This window comes from Pleurodeles waltl, chromosome 10, assembly GCF_031143425.1.
Source record: "Pleurodeles waltl isolate 20211129_DDA chromosome 10, aPleWal1.hap1.20221129, whole genome shotgun sequence".
NCBI classification, from domain to species: Eukaryota; Metazoa; Chordata; class Amphibia; order Caudata; family Salamandridae; genus Pleurodeles; species Pleurodeles waltl.
Genome location: NC_090449.1, coordinates 782,576,592 through 782,604,204, shown reverse-complemented (window position 1 = coordinate 782,604,204; position 27,613 = coordinate 782,576,592). Strand labels below are relative to the sequence as shown.

Sequence of the window (27,613 nt, the reverse complement as noted above, 5' to 3'; positions counted from 1 at the left end):
CTAGGCCTACCCACACAAGTGAGGTATCATTTTTATCGGGAGTCTTGCGGGAGCGCTGGGTGGAAAGAAATTTCTGGCTCCTCTCAGATTCCAGAACTTTCTGCCACAGAAATGTGAGTAACATTTGTTTTTTTAGCCAAATTTTGAGATTTGCAATGGATTCTGGGTAACAGAACCTGGTCCGAGCCCCGCAAGTCACCCCAACTTGGATTCCCATAGGTCTCTAGTTTTCAGAAAAACAGAGGTTTGATAGGTTTCTTTAGGTGCCGGCTGAGCTAGAGGCCAAAATCTACAGGTAGGCACTTAGCAAAAAACACCTCTGTTTTCTTCCAAAAATGTGGATGTGTCCACGTTGCGCTTTGGGGCGTTTCCTGTCGCGGGCGATAGGCCTACCCACACAAGTGAGGTATCATTTTTATCGGGAGACTTGGGGGAACGCTGGGTGGATGGAAATTTGTGGCTCCTCTCAGATTCCAGAACTTTCTGCCACAGAAATGTGAGTAACATGTGTTTTTTTAGCCAAATTTTGAAGTTTGCAAAGGATTCTGGGTAACAGAACCTGGTCCGAGCCCGACAAGTCACCCCCTCTTGGATTCCCCTAGGTCTCTAGTTTTCAGAAATGCACAGGTTCGGTAGGTTTCCCTAGCTGCCGGCTGAGCTAGAGGCCAAAATCTACAGGTAGGCACTTTGCAAAAAACACCTCACAAGTGAGGTATCATTTTTATCGGGAGACTTGGGGGAAGATAGATTTGCAAAACAAGTGTTATTGCCCCTTGTTTTTCTCTACATTTTTTCCTTCCAAATATAGGAGAGTGTGTAAAATAGACATCTATTTGAGAAATGCCCTGTAATTCACATGCTAGTATGGTCACCCCGGAATTCAGATGTGTGCAAATAACCACTGCTCCTCAACACCTTATCTTGTGCCCTTTTTGGAAATACAAAGGTTTTCTTGATAGCAATTTTTTACTCTTTATATTTCAGCAAATGAATTGCTGTATACCCGGTATAGAATGAAAACGCACTGCAGGGTGCAGCTCATTTATTGGCTCTGGGTTCCTTGGGTTCTTGATGAACCTACAAGCCCTATATATCCCCACAACCAGAGGAGTCCAGCAGACGTAACGGTATATTGCTCTCGATAGTCTGACTTTGCAGGGAAAAGTTACAGAGTAAAACGTATAGAAACATTTATGTTTTTTTCACCTCAATTTCAATATTTTTCTTTTTCAGTTGTTATTTTCTGTAGGAAACCCTTGTAGGATCTACACAAATGACCCCTTGCTGTATTCAGAATCTTGTCTACTTTTCAGAAATGTTTAGGTTTCTGGGATCCAGCATTGGTTTCATGCCCATTTCTGTCACTGATTGCAAAAATGGGGTATGTCCCAGTAAAATGCCAAAATTGTGTTGAAAAATTGGGTTTTCTGATTCAAGTCTGCCTGTTCCTGAAAGCTGGGAAGCTGCTAACTTTAGCACCGCAAACCCTTTGTTGATGCCATTTTCAGGGGAAAAACCACAAGCCTTCTTCTGCAGCCACTTTTTCCAATTATTTTTAAAAAAACGAAATTGTCCTTGTATTTTGGCCAATTTCTTGCCCTCCTTCAGGGGAACCCACAAAGTCTGGGTACCTCTAGAATCCCTAGGATGTTGGAAAAAAAGGACGCAAATTTGGCTTGGTTAGCTTATGTGGACAAAAAGTTATGAGGGCCTAAGCGTGAACTGCCCCAAATAGGCAAAAAAAGGCCTGGCACAGGAGGGGGAAAAGGCCTGGCAGCAAAGGGGTTAAGATTGTGTGTTTGGAAATGGCACTTTTAGAAAGTGAGCATTTTCTTGCTTATACCATTTCTGTGACTCTGCCTGTTTGTGGATTCCCTATGTGGGTCAGTTTGACAGTTGGGCTGGTTGCACCTTACACTAGGCAGTGACACAGAGGGAGCTGGGGTGTAGTCTGCATTTCCTGATGAGCCATATGTGCTATGAGGGAGGGGAGGAGTGGTCACTCACATTTGAAAGGGCTGTGCCTGCCATCACACAATGCAGTCTCCAACCCCCTGGTGAGTATCTGGGGCCTGGCCTGGGCAAGGTAGGACTTCACATTCAAGAGAGACTTTGCTTTTAAGTAGTCCTACTTCAAAGGAGAAATTGGGTATAAGAACGGCACCCAAAACCACAGACATTAGAATACTTCTGGAAACCAAGAGGAACCTCTGCCTGGAGAAGAGCTAAAGAGCTGAGGAAGAAGAGCTGCCCTGCCTGTGACTGTGCTTTGTGGAGCTATCATGCAGCTGCTGCTTCTGCCAGAGTAAGAGGGCAAAGACTGGACTTTGTGTGCCTTCTATCTTGTGAAGATCTCCAAGGGCTTGATTTAGAGCTTGCCTCCTGTTGTTTGAAGTCTCAGGGACAGCAAAGGTTTCTCTCTGCCAGCACCTGGAGTCTCTGGCAAGTGGTGCCCATCCAGTTCCTGGGACCCTGAAAGGAGAAGCTGGCAGTCTAAGAAGAAGAAATCCACGCACAGGACGCCGTGCGGGGAAAAGATTGACGCGACTCCGATCTGCGGCTTAAAAATCGACGCGCCGCCGGCTTCGTGGCTGAAACTCGACGCTCGCCTGCAATGCGACCGAAGAGTCGATGTACGGAGCTGGAGAAACGACGAGCAGCATCGCTGACAGAGGCTGGTGAGATCACAATCTGCACTGCGTGGTTTTCGGATCATTGTGCGGCTGGATTTCTGACGCAAGTACAGCTGGGCGTGTAAAAACAACACATGGCCTGCCCGGACCCGAGAGTGCTGACCGGATCGATGCATCATTCTCCTGTGGAGAGAAGAAACAACACACTCTGACCCGACAAAAGGAGAAATGATGCAAGGTCTCGCTCGTGAATGAAATCGACGCATCGCAAGCCCTTTTTGACACACACTCGCCCGTGCGGGGTTATTTTTGACGCACCCAAGGTACATTTTCCTGCTAACAGAGTTAGTGTGTGTTTAAAACTACATGCTTTTTAATTGATAACTGGACTTTTGTATTGTGGATTTTTGTTGTTTTGGTCTTGTTTTGTTTAGATAAATATTTTCTATTTTTCTAAACCTGTGTTGTGTAATTTTGTAGTGTTTTCCTTAAGTTACTGTGTGTGTTGGTAAAAATATTTTACACTTAGCACTCTGAAGTTAAGCCTACAGCTCATCCCAAGCTACCAAGGGGGTAAGCAGGGGTTAGCTGAGGGTGATTCTCTTTTACCCTGATAGAGTGAGGGTCCTTGCTTGGGCAGGGGGTAACCTGACTGCCAACCAAATACCCCATTTCTAACACAAATCAGTTAGTAATGCAAATCAGGAGGTTTTTTGCCTGTGTTTTTCTAAATGTGGCAATGAAGAAGAAAGATTATGACCTTTATTTGATGTCTAGAGGGTATTCTTGATTTATCTGGAAAAAAACGAAAAGATTTTGATTTGTTATTTGCTGGTGACCTTTTGGTCCTCAAACATGGGACATAAAACATGGAATTTCGCCTTGAGCATGTGGATCAGGTGAACAGTTTCTTTGGTCTACTCTTTGCCAGGTTTGAACCATCCAAAAATCTTTCAAGAAAGGTCAATGAGGAGTTTGGCTGCTTCATGGGCAGAGTTACAAGGAGTAGCCATCACAGATTTGTACAGCAATAACAAGGTCCTCTGTGAATGTTTTTATTGGACACCATAAATTGAAGAGCTCAGATTTAGATAAAAAGGCTTTTGGTGTGGGAGTCTTAAATTCTGTTACTTCTTAAGTCACATTTACACTGCATTAAATTACAGTGATGCAGCATTAAATGACTTGTGTTGTTTCTTTTCTTTGTCAAGGCCCAAACAGACTGCTTTGGTATTCCCCATACGTAATGACTGGTACAAGGTTATTGGTAAGAGAGGAAATAGCCTGATTATTTACCAGTAATATTCATAACTTTTAGTACTAATTGTGATTGTGGCTTTCATTACACCCCACCCTTCCATCTGGGTTTTTGTTGTTCGGCTGACTTAGATTGGTACTCGAAATGATGCTGTGAAGTCAGCACCTTCTTATGCCATATGTTCAGACAAGACAGGGCTTTGTTTGGCAAGTTTCCTGTGATATTTTTCTGTTTCACAGGAGGCGGGGTCCCCTCCCCATAAAAATAACTGGCACAAGTACAGTTAGGATTAGGAGAAATAAAGATTTCTGGTAATTGGGCCATTATTGAAGGGGCAGCAGCCACCTCCCTGCATTCCAACCCAAATCTTCTTAGCTAAAGTCCCGGTATCATATGTGTACCCATCTTAGATGAAGAAATTTCCTTTGTAATCCAGTGAATTTGCTGCACACCCATTCAGTGATGAGCAGTATATTGTTTTTCCTGTGCTTCACTGTGTGATTACTACAATCTGTACTAGTCAGAAAAAATGTAACACAAAAATTAGAAACATCCACAAAATGCCATGGGTTATTACCCAAATGTAAAAGATAACCCATTGATTCAATGCAGAAAGGAGGCTCGCCCAGGCAAGTCACTGGAGCCCAAAATCCCTCTCTGTATAGTGTATACTGTATGGTGTGTGTTTTGCAGTGGCAGCCAGACAGGTTTAAAGCCATCCCCAAAAGGATAAGACATGCTTGAGATACACCAAAGCACAGCTCCCTTATGGAAAATAAGGTTGATCTTGCATTAAGTGTTATTCAATGGCTATGAACGTAATAGTGCAAATATGCTATATTGACAACTATTGTATTTTTCCCTAGGCTTCCAAAACCTCCAGATGCTTCTATGATGTGAGTACACTAAGATGCTTTTCAAAATATATACTTGTTCTACGTTATTTTAAAAATATTGGGAAATTATTGCAAAGTTTTATGCCGAGACTCGTCTTCAGTGAAAAAAATTTGATTGCCTCCTAGCTCCCACAGTTTTACTTCATATTTTCTTAGAACTATTATAAAATATTCCTTATATTGCAGGCCGTGGAAGTAATTTAGGGGTCGTAGCTGCGACCCCTGGTTTGCCTTTTGCAACCCCTGGCACTGCCTTTGTGACCCCTGGTTTCAGCGGTGGCAAATACAGTATCAGGAACACAGTGGCAGCTGATTATGGACGTCAGTTGGGACTCCGCTCTCTTTGTTTTCTGTCAAATTTTAATTGCGCTAATAGTGAATAATAATGTATTATTCACTATTAATGTAATGAAAGTGTGAATATGCCCTTCCATGGCAGCCGAGGTAAGTAAAAATGCTTGTAAATGTATGTTGTATGCGCGCTTGTGGGTGAGAGTGTGTTTATGTGAGAGAGTGTGTGTGTGTGTGTAAGTGTGAATTTGTGTGTATGTGTAAGTATGTCTCTGTGAGTGAAAGTGGAGGTCAAAGAGCGGGTAATGTAACTTCAGCTACTCCTTGCAATTTGGAAATTGAGGCCCATGCTGCAGGTGAGCAAACCAAGCAAGAAAAAACTACTGCGTGGTGGTGGTGGGGAAGAGGCAGGAGGGGTATTTCAGAAGGGTGGCAAAGGGTAGTGGGGAGGGGCAAAGGAGTGACAACATTATTTATGTACAGTGGTACTTTGTCCATTTTTTCAAGTACATTCCTGACGTTTGAATCATTGTGATCGAGTAAGGCAAAAACGTCTAGCAAGCTTTGAGTGAGTGGGTGTGAGGGATGCTTTGTCAAAGGAATTCATACATGATATAAATGTAACTTATTCTAATGCTAAATATGGGAAATATGTCGGACAGCTTCCAGGGAAAAAGGATAAAAATATGTGTTTTACTTCGTTATATTGTGCTCAAAATTGATCCTAAAATAAATAGAAGAGATCTTTGAGTCCTAATAAACTGAGAGAATGTTTTGGCAGATGGTAGAGCTACTTGTGTGTGCTTTCTTTAGGCTGTGTATAAAGTTCTCTATTTTTCCACACAGCCCCTTTAATCTACAAAGTGTAGTCGGGAGCTATTAAAAAGCAGACTACACGCCATGTCTAGTTTTGGGACATAGGTTGTACCTTTTATCAAGGAAATATATTTTCTTGGCTTCTTTTAACTCATTGGGTATCATGCATGCATTTTTTCTTATGCACAACATCCTTTCAATTGTCCAGTACTTGGCATATTGTAGACACCCTATAAAACAGTCACTTGATAATAATGCTTATTGTAAAGAGACGTGTGGCCTAGGACAAAGATAGTTTTAAATGCCTACGTTGTCGTATTAGTGGGGAAATAAGTGAAAATTGACCACACTCTAAAATTAATTTCCAAGAGTAGATTGTCTGTGAGAAGGTATTACCTTTGGTCAGTTTCTCGCCCTTTGGTATAAAAATAGTTTTGAAGATAATTACAGCTGGATGATTTAAGGGATGAAACAGGCAGGTTGTACCAAAACTATTGGCATTTTTGGAGGAAGTTTGAATGTAATGGAAGATTCAAAAGATTGATTCTCTGTTCCTCGTAGTATTAGTTACTATCTTTAGTAGGTACTTGAGGGTCCTAGACGACTGGTAGACATAATTGTCCTGAGTGATTACGTTTTTATTTTTTGTACTTAAAGGACAGCCATTTAAACTTAGAATTTCTGCGTAGCTTCTGTACTATTTTTTTTTGTACTTTTGTAATAGAAAGGCAGCTACTGATGTAGTTTAAAAATGGAATCAAATGTCACATTATTTTATTGCATGGATGAATCTTCCTGGTTTTTATTGACTATTAACAACAGATTTGTAATTTGAACAAAGATGACAGAACCACTTGTTCTTTCATGTATTTTTTATGAGACAAGCTGTTTTAGACCTTATGTTGTTTTCCCTTGAGGGGTATATTTGTTTCAATCTCTTGTTGAGACGAATATCCATATAGTAGTAATTCACAGTCCTTACTGTTTGTGGTGCCCCATTGCATTGTTAAACACAACTTTAGTGTGTATTTTTTTTTTATTGCTATTAATACGCCCCTCAAGTATAAGCATCTCTGATAAAGGTATCAAATGCAAAATGTCATTAGTAGCTACACTTTAAAACACCACTCCACCACACAATAAAGACACTTTGCGCTCTTCCTTTGGGTCTATTTGAATTAGGCCTCAGAGCTGCACTATCTCAATGGGTAGAAATAAAGAACACACTATTGCATTTGCCTCACATGCTCTCACATCATCTGAACTGAATTACAGTACTATTGAAAGAGAAGCTATTGCTTTTTCCTGGGCTGTTGAAAAATGTTAAACCTTTTTATGGGGCACCCAATTTGAAATATTCAAAGACCATAATCTCTTATTTACTTATTGAACGGAAATGGCACAGGGAAAGCCTCAGCCAGACTCTTGGGCATCTTGTCAAAACTGCAAGAATTCAATTTCTCAATAAAATACCTTCCTGGTGGGAAACACGCCAGGGCTGATTGCTCATCCAGGATGCCTGTGTTTGACGAGAATGCTAATGTTTATGAAGATAATATTGAGTGTGTGGTGGCTCTAGTTGAAGATTTGCATAGAGTTTACAATGTCATATCTAGTAAAGATTGGATGGATGTACTCTGTGAAGATGTAATTTTACAACAAGTAATTAACCACATTAAAAATGGTGGACATCAGGAAAGAAATTTAGAATCTGGCTTGAAGAGTTTTGCTCAAGTTGCACATGAGCTTTCTATAGCTGAAGGCTTCTCACTCCGTCATGAGTTATTGGTTCCTCCCACTAAATTGAGAGAAAAAATATTTTTGCATTCTCAAGAAGGTCATTTAGGTATTACAGCCACTGCTCGCAGGTTTAAACAGTATTATTGGTGGCCTGGAATGGATGCGCACATAAACAGATGGGTGTCAACCTGCAATAGGTGCTTGGTTTCTGATAAACATTGGAGAACATGTGAACAAAATTTGCATATGGTCCCATTACAAGATGCACCTTGGAGCAATGGATTTTGCTGGTCCTTTTGAGATTTTACCAACAAACAGGAAGTACTTGATAATCCTTGGGGACTACTTTTCGGTGTGGATTTACTTTAATTTTGTTGCTAAACCGGACATTTCATCTGTCATTTCATTTTTACAAAATGTATTTCTAATTGAAGGGCCACCTCATGAGGTTGTAACAGATAATGGTACCCACTGTAGGTCTCATCAAATGACAAACTTTTTGGCAAGGTTAAATATCAAACACTTACAAGTAGCGTTATAGTCACCTCCATCCAATGGCCTTGTTGAACGAGTAAACACATTTTTGAAAGAAGGAGTACAAACAGCATTATCTTCAGGGTTTTAATTAGAACATTTTCTTACAGAAAAAATATGAAGTTATCATAATACTCCTCATAGCACTACAGGTGAATCTCCCTTTAAATTGCTTCGTCACAGATTTCCCAGATGTATTTTATGCCCAATTTGGGTTAAAGATATAACTATGAATAGTGAAGTCATCCTAATGTTAACATTATGAGAAATAAGGCATTAGACAAACAGAAGGTGGTTACACAGTATTTCAATGACAAACACAGTTCTAGGGTGTGTGAATACAAAGTTGGGGACTGGGTTCTTATTAACAAAAACAATAAAGTTAGGAAGACTGAACCTAGGTTTGTGCTACCAGTCAAAGTGATTAAAGTATCAAAAGGTGCTCTACTCCTTTAAGGGAAAGGATGATGTAGCATACGTTTGATGAAAATATCTCAAGAACAAGATAAAAGAAATTACAGATGTTAAAAATAGAAATCTTGACTGTGTCACAGATCTAGGTAGTTGTTGGTGGCATATATCTCAACAGAAAGCTTCAATTGTCCCTGAAAATGATTTATCTGGTTGTTCTGAGGTGACTGATTCACATAAGAACACTGATGTTGATGAATCTTCTTGTAATACCAATGTTGACAGGTTGTTAAATTTCTCTTCCACGGGTGGAGAGTTTACAACTCCAAGCCATGTTGGAGATCGTTCAAGGTCTGCAAAGGTTCCAGAGAGACCTGTTAGAAATGTTTCTTTACCTCTAAAATGCAAAGACTATTATTTGCAGTGATTTCGTTCTTAGATGTTTCACTGTGACATGTCTTTCTGTTATAACTTCTTAATTCCAGGTATATGCTATTGTGTTTCTTTCTTTGTAAAGGAAATGATGATGTTATGTGATGCCTTTATCTTTAGCGTCCTTCTTTCATGAGATTACATTACTTAATAATGTGTTGTTGTTCAACATGACTCCCACGTTCTGATTCCTCCATCCGGGATGTTCTGTGGAACATTTACCATTTGGTCACTGGACGCCGAGGACGTGAGGGAGACAGTTGTGGGTTCATTTGGTCCTTAAAGTTTATTGATCATAAACTTACCAGTTGCTGAATCGCTTGCCTTGAGGTTCATTTCCACTCAACAGTCATAACTGCAAACCATGATTACAGAGGCTGTCTTCTCTGCTTTAAATGATCCTGTTACTTCGAGACATTTAATGTATTCTATAAGTGAAGTTTATTACGTTCCACTACCTAAGTGGAAGTATGTACATGGATCATGTTTACCCATATCAGAAGTTCTGGGGTTTGAGTTCATTGTTCACCTTTCAGAAGAGGGGTTTTATTCCTAATACAATTTACAAGAGGCAGAAGATATACTCATTTGAGGTTTCAAAGACTATTTTGTTGAAATAATGGAAAGACATAGAGAAATCTTCTTTTCCAAGTTTTCTGAATAAAAGTTCCCCATTACCGTAATTTGAAGAGGACGTCTCTCAAGTTCTAAAACTGATTTCCATCCTGTGAAGCATGTCACTGACTTCATCTTTAGCCTCTGAAGAGGCTTTGTTGTGTGATGCTATTAACAAAAACATCGAAAGTTATTTCAAACATGCATATACTGCTTTCAGCTTTGCTACTATGTCTAGCTCAGCCCTGTATCTGCACAGCCTGTCATAAAAGGGCCACTTCAGGGATTGGTGCTGACATGTGTAAGACTTTTAATATCAATGGGCATTAATAGTGTGAGCATGCATATCTGTTGTCATTACTGTAAAGGGTGTGTGCTTCACTGTGTTATACTCTGTGGGCAAAAGGCACACCAAGCTACAGTTTCACCACTGTGCGGCCTAGAGACTAGCATGACACTCCGATCATATGGTAAATATGGACACCAGGTGCAGCTTCAATGTCACATTTTTGTCCTATCAGCACATCACTCTTTCTGGTGCTTGAGAATTTGTCACATTTCTCTAACTCAAGTTCCAAGAAGATTCCTAACCTTTGTTTCCTCTGTTGGCCAAGTTAATTACTCTGATAGTTAGCTGGATTATCAAAGACCTCTCCACAAAAAAGAGCCTTTTGGCAATGTTTGGATTTGTTTCTGTAAAGAAAACGGAGGGAATGGAATCTCAATGTGCTAATTGCCTTCCACACTATGCCTGAGCAGAATGTCGATGACACTAGAGTAATCAAAGTAATTTCAGTAATCCTGTGTTAATCTTTGATGCAAAATTACCAATAATTACATGATTACTCCTGCTCATGTAATTAAGAGTAGTGTGCGGAAAAAATCCTACAGATTTAACGAGAATAAGCAACTGTTTGTGCTTGCAATTCGTGTTCTGATGCAATTAGTGCTGTTCTTACCACAAAATGCATCCTTGTGTCCATTTTGGACACAAGGGTGCATTTATCACTGGAAAATAGTGCCAAATGCTGATTGTAAATGGGATAAAACTCCTACCTCGAGAGCACATTTAGAGAGTGCAAATGGCTGCTTGCACTCGCTATTTGTCTTCTTTGGCAGGTGGCACTATTTTTTTAGCAGAAAAAACATCTGTGTGTTTATTTTGGACATGCAGGGGCATTTTTGCACTAAGAAATAGCACAAAACGCAGAATTATTCTTTTCGCGTAATTCAGGCAATTAGGCGTGATTACGCTACACAGATTATTAGAATTCTACCCTGGGAAGGCTCTCCCACTGAAACAACTGAGGACAGTTAGACCTATGCAGCCAAACAAAGGAGGGGCTCTCCTTCGAAGTTTTGGAGGGAAGGAAGTAGGCATCTCTGACAGTTAAGGGCATGGTTTGAGGCACTTAGCGAGGTCTTTCAACAGATCACTTCAAGTTGCCATGTTGGATTGCTCCAAGATGCTGTGCAGGAGGGTTTAGAAGGGGTGCAAAGGTGGTGTCATCCTAGGATTGGATAGATGCGATTACCTTCTGTAACTTTCCTCCCCTACTTAAAAACCTCTGCACAGAAGAGATAGTGAGAAAGAGAGAGTGAAAAAGAGACAGAGTGAGAGAGAAATACAGTAGAGTGATGGACCTTCACCTCTCCAGGAACAGTGGTGTTGGCCCCCTTTCACTCTCAGAGGCACAGTAGAGGGATGGACCTGCTGAGGGACCCTGAAAAGCGTGTGAAGGAAGGATATTCTGCCTTGAGGCTGTAGGGTGCCCTGTTAGGTGGTGCCAGGCTGAAGAGAACACCAAGAGTTGCCCAGAGGACAGGTCCTGAACACAGAGTTTAAGTGCAAAGGGAAATCAAGCTCCCGAATGAAAATACAAAATTAGAGATCAGGAGGCCTGAAAAAAATCCTCCTCATAGCTATAGCTGGCCACCAGCAGCAAAACCATGTACAAATTGTCAAAACTGGCCCAAAATGGTCTAAATAAATGATAGTGAGTAGTTTGGTCCCCAAGGAGAACCAGTCACAAGTAGCACTCTACAACTTGAACTGGTAAACTCCCTGGAGAGGGCTAAAGCCCCAGAGAGAGAAGATTGCTCAGGGGATGGCCTGCGTGACCACCCCTTATGGAAGAAATGTTCTTTTAACAAGTCCAGGAGAGAAGTTTGTATCAGAGCTCTGTTCACCGCTGAGAGAGGCAGAGTCCACCTTTTGTTGTGGAGAAGAATTACACAAGACAATTTACATCTTCTCCTGTCCATTGGATAAGCTCCTGTCTGATTGTTGCTGAAGATTTAGGGGGTCATTACGAGTTTGGTGGGCAGAAAAGGCTGCCCACCAAACTCCCATGGTCAGAATGCCAACAGTGCGGCTGCCTTCCCCTGGGCCCCATTGCAAGTTCCCCGCTGGGTCAGTGGGCAGAAACGGTGTTTCCGCCCGCTGGCTTAGCAGGGGACAGCCCGCAACATTGAGGCCGGCTCAAAATTGAGCCGGCGGCAATGTTGTAGTGCGTAGGGTGCAACAGCACCCGTTGTGCTTTTCACTGTCTGCAACGCAGACAGTGAAAAGCACAAAGGGCTGTCCATGGAGGCCCTGCACTGCTCATGCCAAGTGCATGGGCAGTGCAAGAGCCCCCAAGGGGCCCCCTGCACCCCTTCTCCGCCAGCTTTTACATGGCGGTGCAACAGCCATGTAAAATCTGGTGGAGAGGGGGTCGTAATCCCCAGGGCGGTGTTGCATGCAGCGCTGCCCTGGCAGATTAGGATGGCCAGCACCACCAGTCCCTTCAGTGGAGGGAAACTGGAGGTGCTGGCGGTTCGACTGTGGTCCAATCGCCACAGTCATAATGTGGTGGTCTGACCACCGCCAAAGCGGATGGACAATCGCTTTGGCGGCGGTCAGACCGCCACCACAGCCCTGGCGGTCTGAAGACCGCTAGTGTCGTAATGAGAGGCCGCCAGCCAAACTCTTAATGACCCCCATTGTGTCAGCATATATGGGAGATAAATGAACTATTGATTTTTGTGGCATGTGTCTTCTGCATGCATTCACCCCCATTCCCCTTCTCCCCAGGTTGCATAAGAAGATTTAGGAAGAGAATGTATTAGTGATTCAGATACTCTCATATTGACCATGGAGAGCAAAGTTTTTGTCGCTGATTGAGATGCCAGTACATCATTATCTCTATCTGCCTCTCTACCCACCCCTTCTGTGTTATCCTTAGTTACCTTTGAGGTCTCTGGAACTGCTTCACCTCACAAAGTGAAAGTTGAATGGGTGGGCCTCCAAATCTTCAGCTTCTCAAGAGATGTAACCATTATTATAAAAGATTGGTGAAGGCTGTCTCACCTTTCATCTATCCTAATCATTAGATATATTTTGAACATTGGTGTAAGGATAGTGACTTGATTCCCATCTCCTTTAATGAATTCAAGATACTGGATTTCCTAAATGAAAGTTTCCAAAAGGACCCTGTGCATTCTACCTTAGCATCTCAATGCAGAGAAGTCAGAGAGTTATGGGGATATGTTTTAAAAATGTCACCATTAGTATAGAGGTTACTTACAAGTTTAAGGTTAAAAACACCATTAGCCTTTGCAGTCCTTCCACCTAGGGATGTCCCCCAGGGTTAAGAAGGTCACCAGTTCCTCCTTTTGAGCCCTTAGAGACAGCAGAGGTAGCATTTGTGGTAGACATAACATCGGCAAGAAGGTTTGAGAAATAAGCATCTTGGTTTCTACTTACTCTTACTTAACATTCTTTTCTGATAGGGTGGTTGTACGCTTAAATCCTAAGTTCAAAGCAAGGTACATTTACAGTTTCATTCATCTCAGGAAATTGTTCTTGCAGTTTTTCATTTACGTTCATAGCCCAATTATCTCTTGGCACTAGATGTAAGAAGGGGTTTACTAATCTACCTTGATAGAACAAAGGGTTTCAGAGCCAGAGTCCTTTATTACTGTTTATGGTCCAGGTAATGAAGGAAGAAAGCCTTTGACTCCAGCTATAGGAATATGGGTACGCCAGGTTATTGGTCAGTCTTACTTGTCAATGGGAATCTCTGTTCCCGGGAACATCAGAGCCAGATCTACCAGAGGAGCTGCTGAATCATGAGCAGAGGCTAGTGGGGTGCCTCAGGGCAGCAACATAGTCAGATGCTGATAAGTTTGTGAAGCATTACCATTTAGATTTGGGAAACAAGGCCTTTGTTAAATTTGGTTCTGGAATCTTGAAAAACTATTTGATAGTAAATAAAAGAGAGTGTTGTTTTGAGTTTATTAAGTGTGGGATTTCTGCAAACCTAATATAGCTTTGTACACAAGTGTTTTCAGAAAATATAAAGTTTTGTTATACCCTCAAACTGTAAGACATGGGATGGGTGAAGGGGTAATGAACCTATTACTTACCAGTAATCTTCATAACGTGATCCATACACCTCCCTGTCACAGTCCTACATTCCCTCCCTCCAACCTGCCTTAATTTTCTTCTTCACAAAGTTGAGCTTGAATAACAGCTGGAGGTGGGAGAGGGGAGGGGATCATTTATATGTGAGGGGAAAGGGCAGAAATGTAACTGTCTCATGGGTGCAGGTCATCTCAGACTGTAAGGACAGGGAGGACTGTGGATCAGAGTAATAAAGATTAAGAGTAGGCAATGGGTTCATTTCCACGTTGTTCTTTATCTTCCGCAAGATCCTTTTTTGTGTTAGCTGTCTGCTGTTGCTTCTTGTAAATAATGGTTGTGTTTTACACACATCATCTTTGGGGTCTCTGAGGGTTCTTTAATGATGAAGCAAGGTGGTTCCCCGAGCTGGATGGTATATGTGACTTAGGTTCAGTCTGTCTTCACATAAGCATTGCCACTTGTTTTCATTAAGCCATAGGGATTGCTCAAGGAAGTGTCCTTTCAGCACATTGTTGTTTCAAGGTAAGTGATGACTGTTGGTTCCACCTGCTTTACATTAAATCGGAGGACAGCAGCACCTCATTAGTCAGTCTTGTGTCGTTTCTGTTGATTTTAATTTACTGCTCGGTATATCCTCATGTTTTAAAATCTGTGATTAGCTGGTTTCATCCCTACCAGGTGGCCTCCTTAGACATTCATTTTGTTGCCACTGCTTGGGATAGATAAACTCAGATGGTTTTTAATCTTGGGATGGAAAATGGAATAGAATTAGTAAAAAATACTTTCCATCTGGCATCTCTAATGCTTAAATGCTATTTTGTAATTTTAGCACTATAAAAGCTGATTATTTATTCATTGATTGAGAGTTCTTAAAGGAGTTTTCTTTTTCTCTGTCTATTATTTGAAATGGCAAATGAATTGCTTGTCTCTGGGGTAAGGATTCATCTAATGTGAAGTTTGTGATGAGACAGCCTTTCACTTGGACATCTGTTTGTAATCGAGCCTTTCCAAAAATCGTGGTCGAGTATAAAAACATCAGCTGCAATGAGTTGCTACAATTTTGTATTTTTTTTATTTCGTATTGTAGGTCCATGTTTTACAGTTTTCAAGTATTAACAAAATAAAAGTACTAGTGACAAATAAAATTCAGTAGCAAACTCTGCACGTCAGTGTAGAAGAGCCAAACGTGAAACCCCCTTGCTGGTTTGGGTTAGGGGAAAACTTACATTACGGGAACCAATATGAATGTGCTTTTGTGATTGCACGGGGTCACCATCATGAAAGTTTCATAGCATTAATGGAGTTCTTTTAAGATTTTGTGACAAATTCTTGCATGCAGCTGATTTAAGGTCTTAATTCACATTAACATTAACTCCCTTTTTTATGTTTATTGCAGGGCATGATAGTTTATTTTTACTTTAACATTTTTTATGGATAAACTTCCAAAGCATACTTGGAATCTTGGAACAGATCTCGACTCACCTCATATAGGCCCAGTTTTAAGATGGCCTAGCGCCTCTCGCGCCACATTTGTGTAGTTTTTTTATGACACTAAGTGGCCCAATGAGGCCAAATTCACTGCGCCATATTTACAAAGTGCATGCATTGCGCCAGTATATAATCCCTTGCGCCACATTCTGCCTGCAGCGGGCATAATATCTGCAAGGGGGGGTGCTCCCCCATTAGGGGACTGCAAAAATGGCGCAGTGGAATCCAAGATATTCCACTGCACAATTTTTAGCAGTTACTTTTAACACCTGCACAGACCTGGCGTTAAAAGGGGGGATACCATTGTTTTCAATGGGCCCCTATGTGCACTGTAGGATTAGCGCCAAAATGTTGGTGCTAATCTCTCACAGTACATCAATAGCGTCATAAATTGTGACATTATTGCCCCTACCCTGTGCTATGGTGCGCCATATGTTAAATACCGCGCCCGCATGGTGGTGGTAGGGGGCGCTAAGGAGTGCAAAAAAAGTGGTGCTGGTTTGTATACAGTGCCACTTTTCTTAAATTCGGGCCATAATTTTTTGTGTAAATCTCAAAGACTACAACACTTTGAAACTTTAGTTTTTTATGCAACATATTTTATTTCCATGCCAAAAGTTGATAGTGTTTAATAGGTAATACTCCTAGATTTAGGGGGTCATTCTGACTTTGACGGGCGGCGGAGGCCGCCCGCCAAAGTCCCGCCAGCAGAATACCGCTGCGTGGTCAAAAGACCGCCGCGGTAATTCTGAGTTTCCCGCTGGGCTGGCGGCCGACCGCCAGAAGGCCGCCCGCCAGCCCAGCGTGAAACCCCCTTCCATGAGGATGCCGGCTCCGAATGGAGCCGGCGGAGTGGAAGGGGTGCGACGGGTGCAGTTGCACCCGTCGCGATTTTCAGTGTCTGCTTGGCAGACACTGAAAATCTTGGTGGGCCCCCAGGGGCCCCACGACACCCGTTACCGCCAGCCAGGTTCTGGCGGTCAAAACCGCCAGAACCAGGCTGGCGGTAAGGGGGTCGGAATCCCCATGGCGGCGCTGCTTGCAGCGCCGCCATGGAGGATTCCCTTGGGCAGCGGGAAACCGGCGGGACACCGCCGGTTTTCCGTTTCTGACCGCGGCTGTACCGCCGCGGTCAGAATGCCCATGGGAGCACCGCCAGCCTGTTGGCGGTGCTCCCGCGGTCGTTGGCCCTGGCGGTAGTCTACCGCCAGGGTCAGAATGACCCCCTTAGACTCTGCAATATTTTGCTACTGCATCTTTAAAACAGACCTCGTTGAACTAATAGAAATTACTGTCTTGCTTTGCAAAGGTGGCAACTGATCTGTTGTTTTTTAAAATCTTTAATCAGTGTAAATCAGATCTTCCAGAAATTTCCAGCAGAACATCCTTACCAGTCTCACATTTCCAAGTATGCCATGTTCCCAAGCTATCGTTCACCAGACGACCCAGACACTGGAGTTCGAGCAAGCAGTGCTCCACCTCTTCATCCTCACACCCCTGCGTCAAGTTACGATGCTGTTGTCCTAAGGAAAACATCAGGTAAGGGAGAACCAGTTTTCAACCCATTAGAGCCGAGGTATGCCTTTGTATGTGCTCTCTACTATTTCACGAGGCTTTGCACTGCTGTGAGCTAAACAAAAACACTTTGTAACACGTGGATTGATTTTTGAGCATCACCGTTGCTGACAGGTTTACAACTGAGCATCTACAGTACGTTCTCAACCCTCTTTATTAAAGGTTGCATTGTCAACTATTTTACTTTTAGTACAAATGTAATCTTCACAGATACCTGCCATTGCTTCAGGTTATATTTCTGATAGATGCATCTGTATTTAATAATATAGTTGAATAATGTGTTTATTTTCCTAGTTTATCAAAAGTCTGCTTACTGTCTTCCTTATACGAACGGGTGATAGTTTTTTTTCAAGCCCATAATCCATTTGATCAATTTCAGGAGAATAACAAAGTGCAAATCAGAACCCTGGTACTTAAGGCCACCAGCAGAAGCAGTTTGGCTACTACACAGACAGGATCATGGCAATTGGTGGATTTGGAATAGTTATCCTCAAAGTACTATACAGATTGGAAATCCTAATTTATATGTACATTATGAACGCATTTACAGGAAGGACAGGTTAACAATAGTGGAATTCATGGATGAATGAACGAGGACTAGCTGAAGTTACTTTCCTCATACCTTAGTAGGTGAGCCCTAAAGTAGCTCTTGCAAGTGGTGAGAGAGGTTATGGAGCACCGTCTGGCATGTTGTATATTCCAAATGTAGGGTCCAGGGAACCTGAATGATTAAAATCATAAGACATCACAGAGATAAGTGAACCCTTCTCCCTCACATCTCCAGCAAATGTCTGACTCTCTTGCATACATTTGTTCACTCTACACGCATTTTGGTACCAATGCATGAATAGCTTATAGTTTGCCTCACAATTCTGACTACTTTTAAAACGTGTGTACATTATTCAGTATCTGCCTCACAGTTTGTCAGAGATTACCCTCACCTACTGTGACTCCTATTCTATCTGGTAACCCCATTCTTTGGGTCTGCGCAATTATTAAGCACACTGTATATCCTCCAGATCAGGCCTTTCACCATATTATATGAATCTAAGAATTTTTTGAAAGGGAGCTAGTCCTCTAGTTGCTCTTTCCTCATATCGAGGTTAACAGTAGGACTTCCCCTAGTTTCCATCCCTCAAATCACTTTCCCTCCATATCTGGTAAGAATTGTTGGTTTGAGTTGAAAGGAGCTGAAAAAGTAGTGAGACCTCCCTAACAGTTATTTTGTCCAATACCGTTAGTGAGGGTGTAGCGATATCTAGGTTTTGTGGGCATGACTCTCTGTAGAGCGAGATGGGGCCATCTTTCCTTTTTCTCTGGCAGACCATTCAATTATAATTCTTAATTTTATTACATAGTAATATTTCAGAAGGTCGGTCATGCAAAGCTGTCCTTAATTCTAAATGCCATTAAGATGTTCTGGTTAAATCTATCTCTTCCTCCTGTCCAGATAAAGTTTAGAAATAACCTCTGTAGGGCTTCTATTGCCATGAGTGGTACTAAAGGTTGAAGAGCCTGGAGTAGTTACATCAAGATTAAAAATATATTAATTTTCATAACATTGATACTCTTAAGCCAAGAAACATAGAGACATTGCCTTCTGGTCAGACTGGCCTTGATCTGGGCTTTCAGAGATGTCCAGTTAACTCTAGTCCAGTCTGTCACAGAATTACCATGGGAAATCTCCAGATATATAATTGTTCGCTTACCCCATCTCATTGTGCAAGAACTTTACAGGATATTTTCTCTCTCCTACTGGAAGAACTAGACCTGGGCAAAATTGTAATTATGCAAGAGTAATCGGAGTAATTTCAGTAATTACACATTACTCTTGTGATTGCCTAAATTACACAATTACAGCAGTTTAAATAATTAAGAGTAATTTTGGCAAAAATCTTGCCGCAAGAGCACAGTAACAATGAACTAAGGTAGTTGTTCCCATCCTTTTGACTTCTGTGGACCCCCACTTTATCAGTACTGGAACCCGGGGACCCACTCTGAATCATTATTGAAATCCGGGGACTTCCCACTGAGTCATTACTGAAAGCAAGAGACCTAATTTGTTAATATTATTTAATTTTCTAAGCAGTTGCGGACCCCCTAAAGAGGCTTTGTGGAAACCCAGGGGTCGCCGGACCACAGGTTGGGAACCACTGAGCTAAGGGACAGCAAGTGGCTGCTGGTCCCTACTGTTGTGTGCAGTAGCATTTAGTGTTATTTTCCTAGTGCAAAATGCGTCCTGGGACCCATTAGGGTGCATTTTGCACTAAGATAATAGCAATAATGCTGGATTTTGCATAATTAGGAATAATATAGCAAGAATGACGCTATAGAGAATTAGATCAGTTACGCTCACCCCCAGTAACTAAATGTTCAAGACATCAGACTTTATCTGTTGTAAAGTCCAATACATTTTTTACATTTTACTAAGCCCCGCAGCAGGGTGGGCAGTGAGGTCTTGGGATCAGTGAGGAGAAGCATGTCATTTACAAACAGGCTTACTTTATTTTTGCCTTTCCACATTGGACTCCTTTTATTTCAGTATGAAGTGTATCAATGCTGCCAGCCATTCTATTACGAGGGTGAGGAGAATAAGCAACAGAGGACAGCTCTATCTTGTCCCTTTAGCCTGCTTCATCCTATCCACACAGATCCTATCTACCCTGATCTGCAACTACAGGGCTTTATAGTTAGCCATAATATAGCTTGTCATTCCACCTTTAACCAGCACCACTTCTAGGAAATTGCAACTCATCTTGTCAAATGCTTTTTTTGCATCCCCAATTACAGGGAATTTCACTCTTATTTTCTTGATCAGATGTGCTACTTTCCGTAGGTTTTCTGCCTTCCATAGATCTCAAACAAGTCATTTAGTTTGTGACTCAAGATGGCAGGCAAAGTGGGTAACTGATTGGTCTGACTCAGCTGTGTTGGAAAGCTGGCTCTCAGCCATCTCTAATCTCTTGTCCATGGGTTGAGGTTCAGTTCTGATCTTAACTCCTTCTCTATCAATGTTAACACTTAATTCTGTAATGTCATCTGTTAATGATCTCTCCAGGTCACACTTAATTTCAGTCAGAGTCGCTAAAAGTTTATCTTTGGATCTTTGGTGAGAGTTTTTGTCAATTTCACCACAGTTCTGGTTGTTGCCCTAAAGGGCTGTGTCTTCTTGTGAGTGTGTGTGCATCTAAAAACGTATATATTGTAGAATGGCAAATTACAAGCAGTGGAAGTGGGGATAGAGTGGAGTATTTCCCTTCTTAATTTCAACCCATGGTTCCAGCAAGTGCTTTAGCTAGAACCTCCCTCCCAGTCTGTGCAACTCTTAATTGCTTGCCCTAGACCTATCTCTTCTCATGTAGTCCACTGATGTGGATATTTGCATCACTAGTCATTTCCCATTGGATGGCTTATGCATGTGGGAATGCTCTCTCTTTCTGGTTCCTCTTGTTTCCTATTCACATCCCTTAGAGTTACTCATTTCCCTATTGTTGAGAGGAGCCTCACAACATGGTGGTCCTATGTAATTTGAGCAGCCTTGACTGTTTCCTTGGCCCAGCCTGCTTGTGTTCTGCTTACTCCACTGTGACTTTCCTCCAGCGGTTCCTACATGGCCACCAGCTCCATCTTGGACTCCGCACTGGGAGAGCCCTGAATTTGTCTATTTTCTTTAGCCCCCGTTTTATCTGTTTAAGGAGGGGGAAGCTCTGTTGGCTACCACAACAACAAAGAGTCAGTGCTCAGTTCTGTTCACACGTGGGCTGCGGGCCACTGTGGCCTCTGATCGGTAACCTGGATGTTAGCTCTCCTGGGCAGTGCTAGTTTTCCATTCCTGTTAGAAATGGGGTCTTTGTTTGGCAGTCAGGTTGCCCCCTGTCCAAGCAAGGACCCTCAATCTAGTCAGGGTAAAGGAGAATCACCCTCAGCTAACCCTCACTCACCCCCTTGGTAGCTTGGCACAAGCAGGCAGGCTTAACTTCAGAGTCTAGGTTTAATGTATTTGTACCAACACACACAGTAGCTTGGTGTAAACACTACAAAATGACACAACACAGGTTTAGAAAAATAGGAAATATTTATCTAAACAAAACAAGACCAAAACAACAAAAATCCACCATACACAAGTCAAGGCATTAATTGTGAAAAGCAAAAGAGTCTTAAAACCTTTTGTAAACAGTAAAAACACAGTTAACATTGAAGAGTACCTGGGTAGCTTCAAAATAACACGCATGGGTGAGTGTGCAGCAAAAAGGTTAGCAGTGCTTCGATTTCTCACCTGCAAGCGACCGTGCGTAGTTTCTCCTTCTCTGGGCGGGTCGGCGTGCGTTGTTTTTCTTCTCCGTAGGAGGGCGATGCATCGTTCCGGGCAAGCACTCAGGTCCGGGCAGGCGTTGCATAATTTTTCCACATCCAGAAAGCTTTGCGTCGAAAATCATGCTGCACGGTATCAGCAAAACCGCGCTGTGTGGGTTGCAATGTTACCAGCCTCGGTTAGCGGTGTTGCATGTAATTTCTCCAGCCCCATGCGTCAAAGTTCCAGCCACGCTGCAGGCCAAGGGTCGATTTCAGCTGCAAAACCAGCGTCTCGGAGGTTGCATCGTAAATTTCCACGCACAGCGCTCTGTGCTTGGATTTACAATCTTGGTCTGCCAGCTTCACCTGTCAACTGGATAGGGCACCACTTGGCAGGGCAGGAGTCTTGCAGAGAGTCCAGGTGCTGGCAGGGGAAGTCTTTAATGGCCCTGAGACTTCAACAACAGGAGGCAAGCTCAGGACAAGCCCTTGGAGATTTCTTCACAAGCAGGAATGCCCAACAAAGTCCAGTCTTTTTCCCCTTTCACCAGGCAGAAGCAGCAACTGCAGGATAGCTCCACAAAGCACAGTCTCAGGCAGGGCAGCACTTCTCCTCAGCTCTTCAGCTCTTTTCCAGGTCAGAGGTTCCTCTTGATGTCCAGAAGTGAACTAAAGTCTGTGGTTTTGGGTGCCCTTCTTATACCCATTTTGGCCTTTGAAGTAGGCTTACTTAAAAGGAAAGTCTCTCTTCTTTGTGAAATCCTGCCTTGCCCAGGCCAGGCCCAAACACACAACAGGGGGTTGGAGACTGCATTGCGTGAGGGCAGACACAGCCCTTTCAGGTGTGAGTGACCACTCCTCCCCTCCCTCCTAGCACAGATGGCTCATCAGTGTCGAGACGGGCCACTCACCTGAAAAGCAGGATGTCTTCAGGGGTGATGGTATGCCCCCGACCTTCTGAAACACCGCTCGGCACTTCCTGGTGGACACAGAAACCCCAGCATGTGTCCCAAAAGGAAAGGGGGAGTGGAAGAGAAAGATACAAAACACTGTCACGTCTTGCCTGTCCAGCCAGGCACCCTGTATCTTCGGGGGGCAGGTTGTTGTTGACAGAGTGATAGTAGAGTTAGTGCACTCAACTTCCTTGAAACTGAATCTCTCCTTCTGATATGGGCACGGGAGTGGTAGAAGAACACCGGGATGCTCCAGCACTTTTCTTGGATAATAATAACTGTTGGCACAATTACTAACACTGCATTACCAAAAACCCAAACTGAGTACCATAACAACAAGTACTACAACACTAGGACTGGCTTCACAGAGATTTACTGTTGCACACTACAAGTAGAACTGTGGTTACACTTATCATGCACAAGAAAGACAAACAAGGGCATTAATCATATCACGTATAACTTTCCTGCATGCATAGGGTTAAACTAAAAGGAACAAAAACAATCCAAGAAATACAAATGTCCACTCTGGGTTTAAACAGTTAGGGTGGCACAGTTTGGTTTGGTTTCACTGTGTGTGTGAAAAACCCTTCAAAAGCAAACTCCTCAAAACTGAAGCACAGGCATGAATGACACAATTTAAATCCAGGAGTTATGCTATTAGAGAAAGAAAAGTCATGTAAGTGCTCTTTTAAAATTGCACTGTCACTTTTTGTAATATTTGAGTTCAAGCAGATTTCTTGAAGCACATTTAGGCAAGTAACTACAATAATAATGTACAATGTTCAGAAATGCATTTGTCTCTTCAAGATAAGCACTCTGCCAAAATACGAGGTCTGAAATACACCAGCTGTTCTAGGAAAGTGTGGCGTTCAAAGAACAAACTTCCTGGAGAATACTAGTCACTTAGCTGCAGTCTTTTCCGGCGTGCTGGAGGAATGCCTGGTGTCAGCTGGTACAGGATCGAAGAAAGAATTGCTCAAAAGTCCTGAATACAAGGATGACGGCAGGGGCTGGACTGCCAAATCAGATGCTGAGATCAGGAAGCAAAACAAAGCCAAGCAGGGAGGCATGCTTCACTCTGCTATTAATAGCCAATCTGGAAAGCAGTTGAGTTTCCACATGTGGATGAGTCACCGCACCCAATTAGAAGCACAGGACTACACCACACACAATTAGAAGCACATGTCTATACCTGCTCACATTAGCAAACAAGCATTGGTAAAACAAGCATTAATAAAACCAATTGTTTAACACAGCACATTATGTTTACTTAGAAACATGAAGGTTTAACCAAGAACAGAGATATGATTTAACCCTAATCCCTGATGATGCTGACAGATAACGCAGGAGGCACCTTGGGATTCCTGGAATCAGGAACTGCAGGCTACATCCCAGCTCCTTTTGAGTCACTTTCTAGAGAGAGATGCAATCAGCCCAACTGTCAAACTGACCCAGACACGGAATCCACAAACAGGCAGAGTCACAGAATGGTTCAAGCAAGAAAATGCCCACTTTCTAAAAGTGGCATTTTCCAATACACAATCTTAAAACCAACTTTGCTAAAAGATGTATTTTTAAATTGTGAACTCAGAGACCCCAAACTCCATGTCTATCCGCTCCCAAAGGGAATCTACACTTTAATCATATTTAACGGCAGCCCCCATGTTAACCTATGAGAGGGATAGGCCTTGCAACAGTGGAAACCGAATGTAGCAGTATTTCACTGTTAGGACACATAAAACACATTAGTATATGTCCTACCTTAAACATACACTGCACCCTGTCCATGGGGCTACCTAGGGCCTACCTAAGGGGTGTCTTACATGTAAGAAAAGGGAAGGTTTAGGCCTGGCAAGTGGGTACACTTGCCAAGTCGAATTGGCAGTTTAAAACTGCACACACAGACACTGCAGTGGCAGGTCTGATACATGATTACAGGGCTACTAATGTGGGTGGCAGAGCCAGTGCTGCAGGCCCACTAGTAGCATTTGATTTACAGGCCCTGGACACCTCTATTGCACTGTACTAGGGATTTACCAGTATATCAAATATGCCAATCATGGATAAACCAATCAACAGTATAATTTACACAGAGAGCATATGCACTTTAGCACTGGTTAGCAGTGGTAAAGTACTCAGAGTTCAAAAGCCAACAACAACAGGTAAGAAGAAATAGGAGGCAATAGGCACAAAGATTGGTGATGGCCCTGCATAAGGGGAAAAAGTCCAACAATTCCAATCTCTATTAATGGAGTCTGCTACATTCACCTGATCCATCTGTCAGCAGATGGCATCGAATGCAGTGTAATTCATTCTCTCATTCCCCCTGCATGGAGAGATGGAGCCACTGATGATGAACCTTGCATTGTCACCATATTAGGCGGATGTCAGTGTAAAATTATTTTACGCTCAGGTACCTTGAAAACATTTAGTTTTCTATCAAAGTCCCAACATTTACAAGGTAGCCGTTTCTCATGTGGGGATTTACCATATTGTTTTCATTATTCTTCAGCCCTCAACAATTCATTTCATTCTTGAATATTGACATAATTGTTACCATTGGTTCATACATTAACCAGATACAGTGGAATATTATTATAATGTATATCATTAATCAAAATATTTACTAAAAACTGCTAAGGTGTCTTATTCAACTAACCTGAGTGTTTTGTAACCCCAGGCCCAAGGTATCCACAAAGAAAATGCATCTTGTATGTTGGCATTAATATAAAGCATGGTAAACATTTTCACCGCATAGTGTTATTCCGATAAGGAAGGACCATGTAGACTCCCTAGGTTCAATAGATTAGAACCAAAATTATATCTGAACCAGTTCACCATGCAGAGGCATATTTATCCTCTATCTCCAAGGGAAAGGGTGTTGAAGGGACTAGGAGGTAGATAATAATCAATCAACTTTGCTGGTAATGTTAATTCTACCCAGACTTACATAATGGCTTACCTGAGTTCAATAATATTGATCAAGAGACAAAATATCAGTTTACGTACATCCTCAGCATGCTTTAAGACATATGAACTTAAAGGTTCATCTTATGTAAATGTACTTCAACCACTTCAGACTTAAATAGCAGTAATGCCTATTCAAAGTGTTGTAACTTGTGCAGAAAAAAAGAAAAACTTTCCACCACATTCTTGCATTCTACTCATTCAAGCATGTATCCCATTAGAATTCCAGCCAATCTTGACCCTAGCACCCCTTTTAACATGTTTAAAATCTTTAAATCCCACAGTATAGTTTAACATCTTGTAGCATGTTATTTATCTGTTTTTAAAAGAGTGGCATAAATCCACTCTTGGGACATAACTAAACCTGAGAAGTAAACCCTTCAAACATAAACTCACTAAAATTCAGAGTCTTCCTAAAATGTTAAAAAAAAGATTTAAAATATATAAAATCAAAATAATCTTGTATTGTTAAAAACTAGATGTTTTGAATGCTGAAGGCCCACATATCAATAAATATGGGTAGAGTTACAATTGAACCCCAAATACCTTGATCTCCTGTATGAGATCTGCAAACAATGGACAATATCAAACTAAGTCCAAGAAATGAAATGCAGAAGGCTTAGTTTTTTATTTTTTTTATTTTGGCTAGCAGAACTTGCAACAGTATGCACTTCTGGAAAGTGAAAGAGCATTAGCTTCCATCATTTTCACAGGTTTGTCATTTAAATTTGGAACTAAGGCCCTCATTACAACCCTGGCGGACGGTGTTAAAGCGGCGGTAAGACCGCCAACAGGCTGGCGGTAAAATATTTGCAATTACGACCGTGGCGGAAACCGCAAACAAAGACAGCCACTTTAACACTCAGACTGCCACGGCGGTATAAACAAACAGCGCGGTCACCGCCAACAGACAGGCGGGAGACAATGTACCGCCCACACTATTATGACAGGCCAATCTGCCACCTTTTCCGGGGCGGATTCACCGCGGATAAAAACACGGCAGAAACAGGAATTTCGAAGGGAAAACGCTCACCTCATCACACTCCACGAGGAACGAGGACACCATGGACCCGGAACTCCAAATTCTACCTGCGATAGTCTTCCTGCTCCTGTACCAGGAGCACGAACGCCGGCGGCGAAGACCACGGTGAGTACTGCACCTACGACACAGGGGAGGGGGGAGGCAAAAAACAGGGACACACACACGCAACACCCCCACCCTCACCCACTACAACACACACACTAATACATGTTGATACATAACAGTTACACCCCCCAAGCCCCCCGGAAGAAGGCAAAGACAAAAGGAAATGATCGTAACCCTTGTAATCTTTTAAAATACAGTACTCCAAAATATATATACACTATAAACAAATATATACACCAATAATACAAGTCCAGGTATTGCACCATTTATAGTCCGTGGACCACTGGGCCCAAAATGCATGGGCGAGGCCCACACTCGATACCAGATCAAAACAGAGAGAACACTGCAGGGGCATCAGATAGAAATACAACAGGCACCTCAGGGGGAAGGGGGGGCACCTCAGCCGGATGAGTGCACAACGCCAGATCCACGAGGGGGCTCAATGCCCACTGTTCAATCCTGGGGAGTGCAAAGCCACAGTCTCTCAAGTCTCTACAGTGGGTGGTTTGCCCACTGTTCAGTCCTGGGGAGTGCAAAGCCACAGTCTCTCAAGTCTCTACAGTGGGTGGGTTGCCCACTGTTCAATCCTGGGGAGTGCAAAGCCACAGTCTCTCAAGTCTCTACAGTGGGTGGGTTGCCCACTGTTCAATCCTGGGGAGTGCAAAGCCACAGTCTCTCAAGTCTCTCTAGTGGGTGGTTTGACCACTGTTCAATCCTGGGGAGTGCAGAGCCACAGTCTCTCAAGTGGATAACAGTCTCCACTGGTTCTGGAGGGGGACTGGTGCCCAGAGTGCTTCATCCTGTGAAGGACAGAGGTAGTGGATGGATGTCTCCACTGGTTCTGGAGGGGGACTGGTGCCAAGAGTGCTTCATCCTGTGAAGGACAGAGGTAGTGGATGGATCTCTCCACTGGTTCTGGAGGGGGACTGGTGCCCAGAGTGCTTCATCCTGTGAAGGACAGAGGTAGTGGATGGATCTCTCCACTGGTTCTGGAGGGGCCTGTGAAGGACAGAGGTAGTGGATGAATCTCTCCACTGGTTCTGGAGGGGGACTGGTGCCCAGAGTGCATCACTCACCCCATGACGGGCTAGCCGTGCTTGAGTTGGCGGTGTCCTGTTCAGCGGTGCTTGAGTTGGCGGTGCTCTTTTCAGCGGTG

The 27,613-nt window shown here is 42.7% G+C and overlaps 1 protein-coding gene across 1 annotated transcript in view; it reads left to right on the top strand.

Moving 5' to 3' along the window:
- Window positions 1-27,613, top strand: part of SPMIP4 (sperm microtubule inner protein 4) — a 213,757-nt gene that overhangs the window by 113,653 nt on the left and 72,491 nt on the right. The window contains exons 4-5 of the mRNA XM_069211409.1: window positions 4,758-4,787; window positions 16,871-17,061. Of these exons, the coding sequence (XP_069067510.1) occupies window positions 4,758-4,787; window positions 16,871-17,061 (221 nt within the window). The remainder of the gene's footprint in view (window positions 1-4,757; window positions 4,788-16,870; window positions 17,062-27,613) is intronic.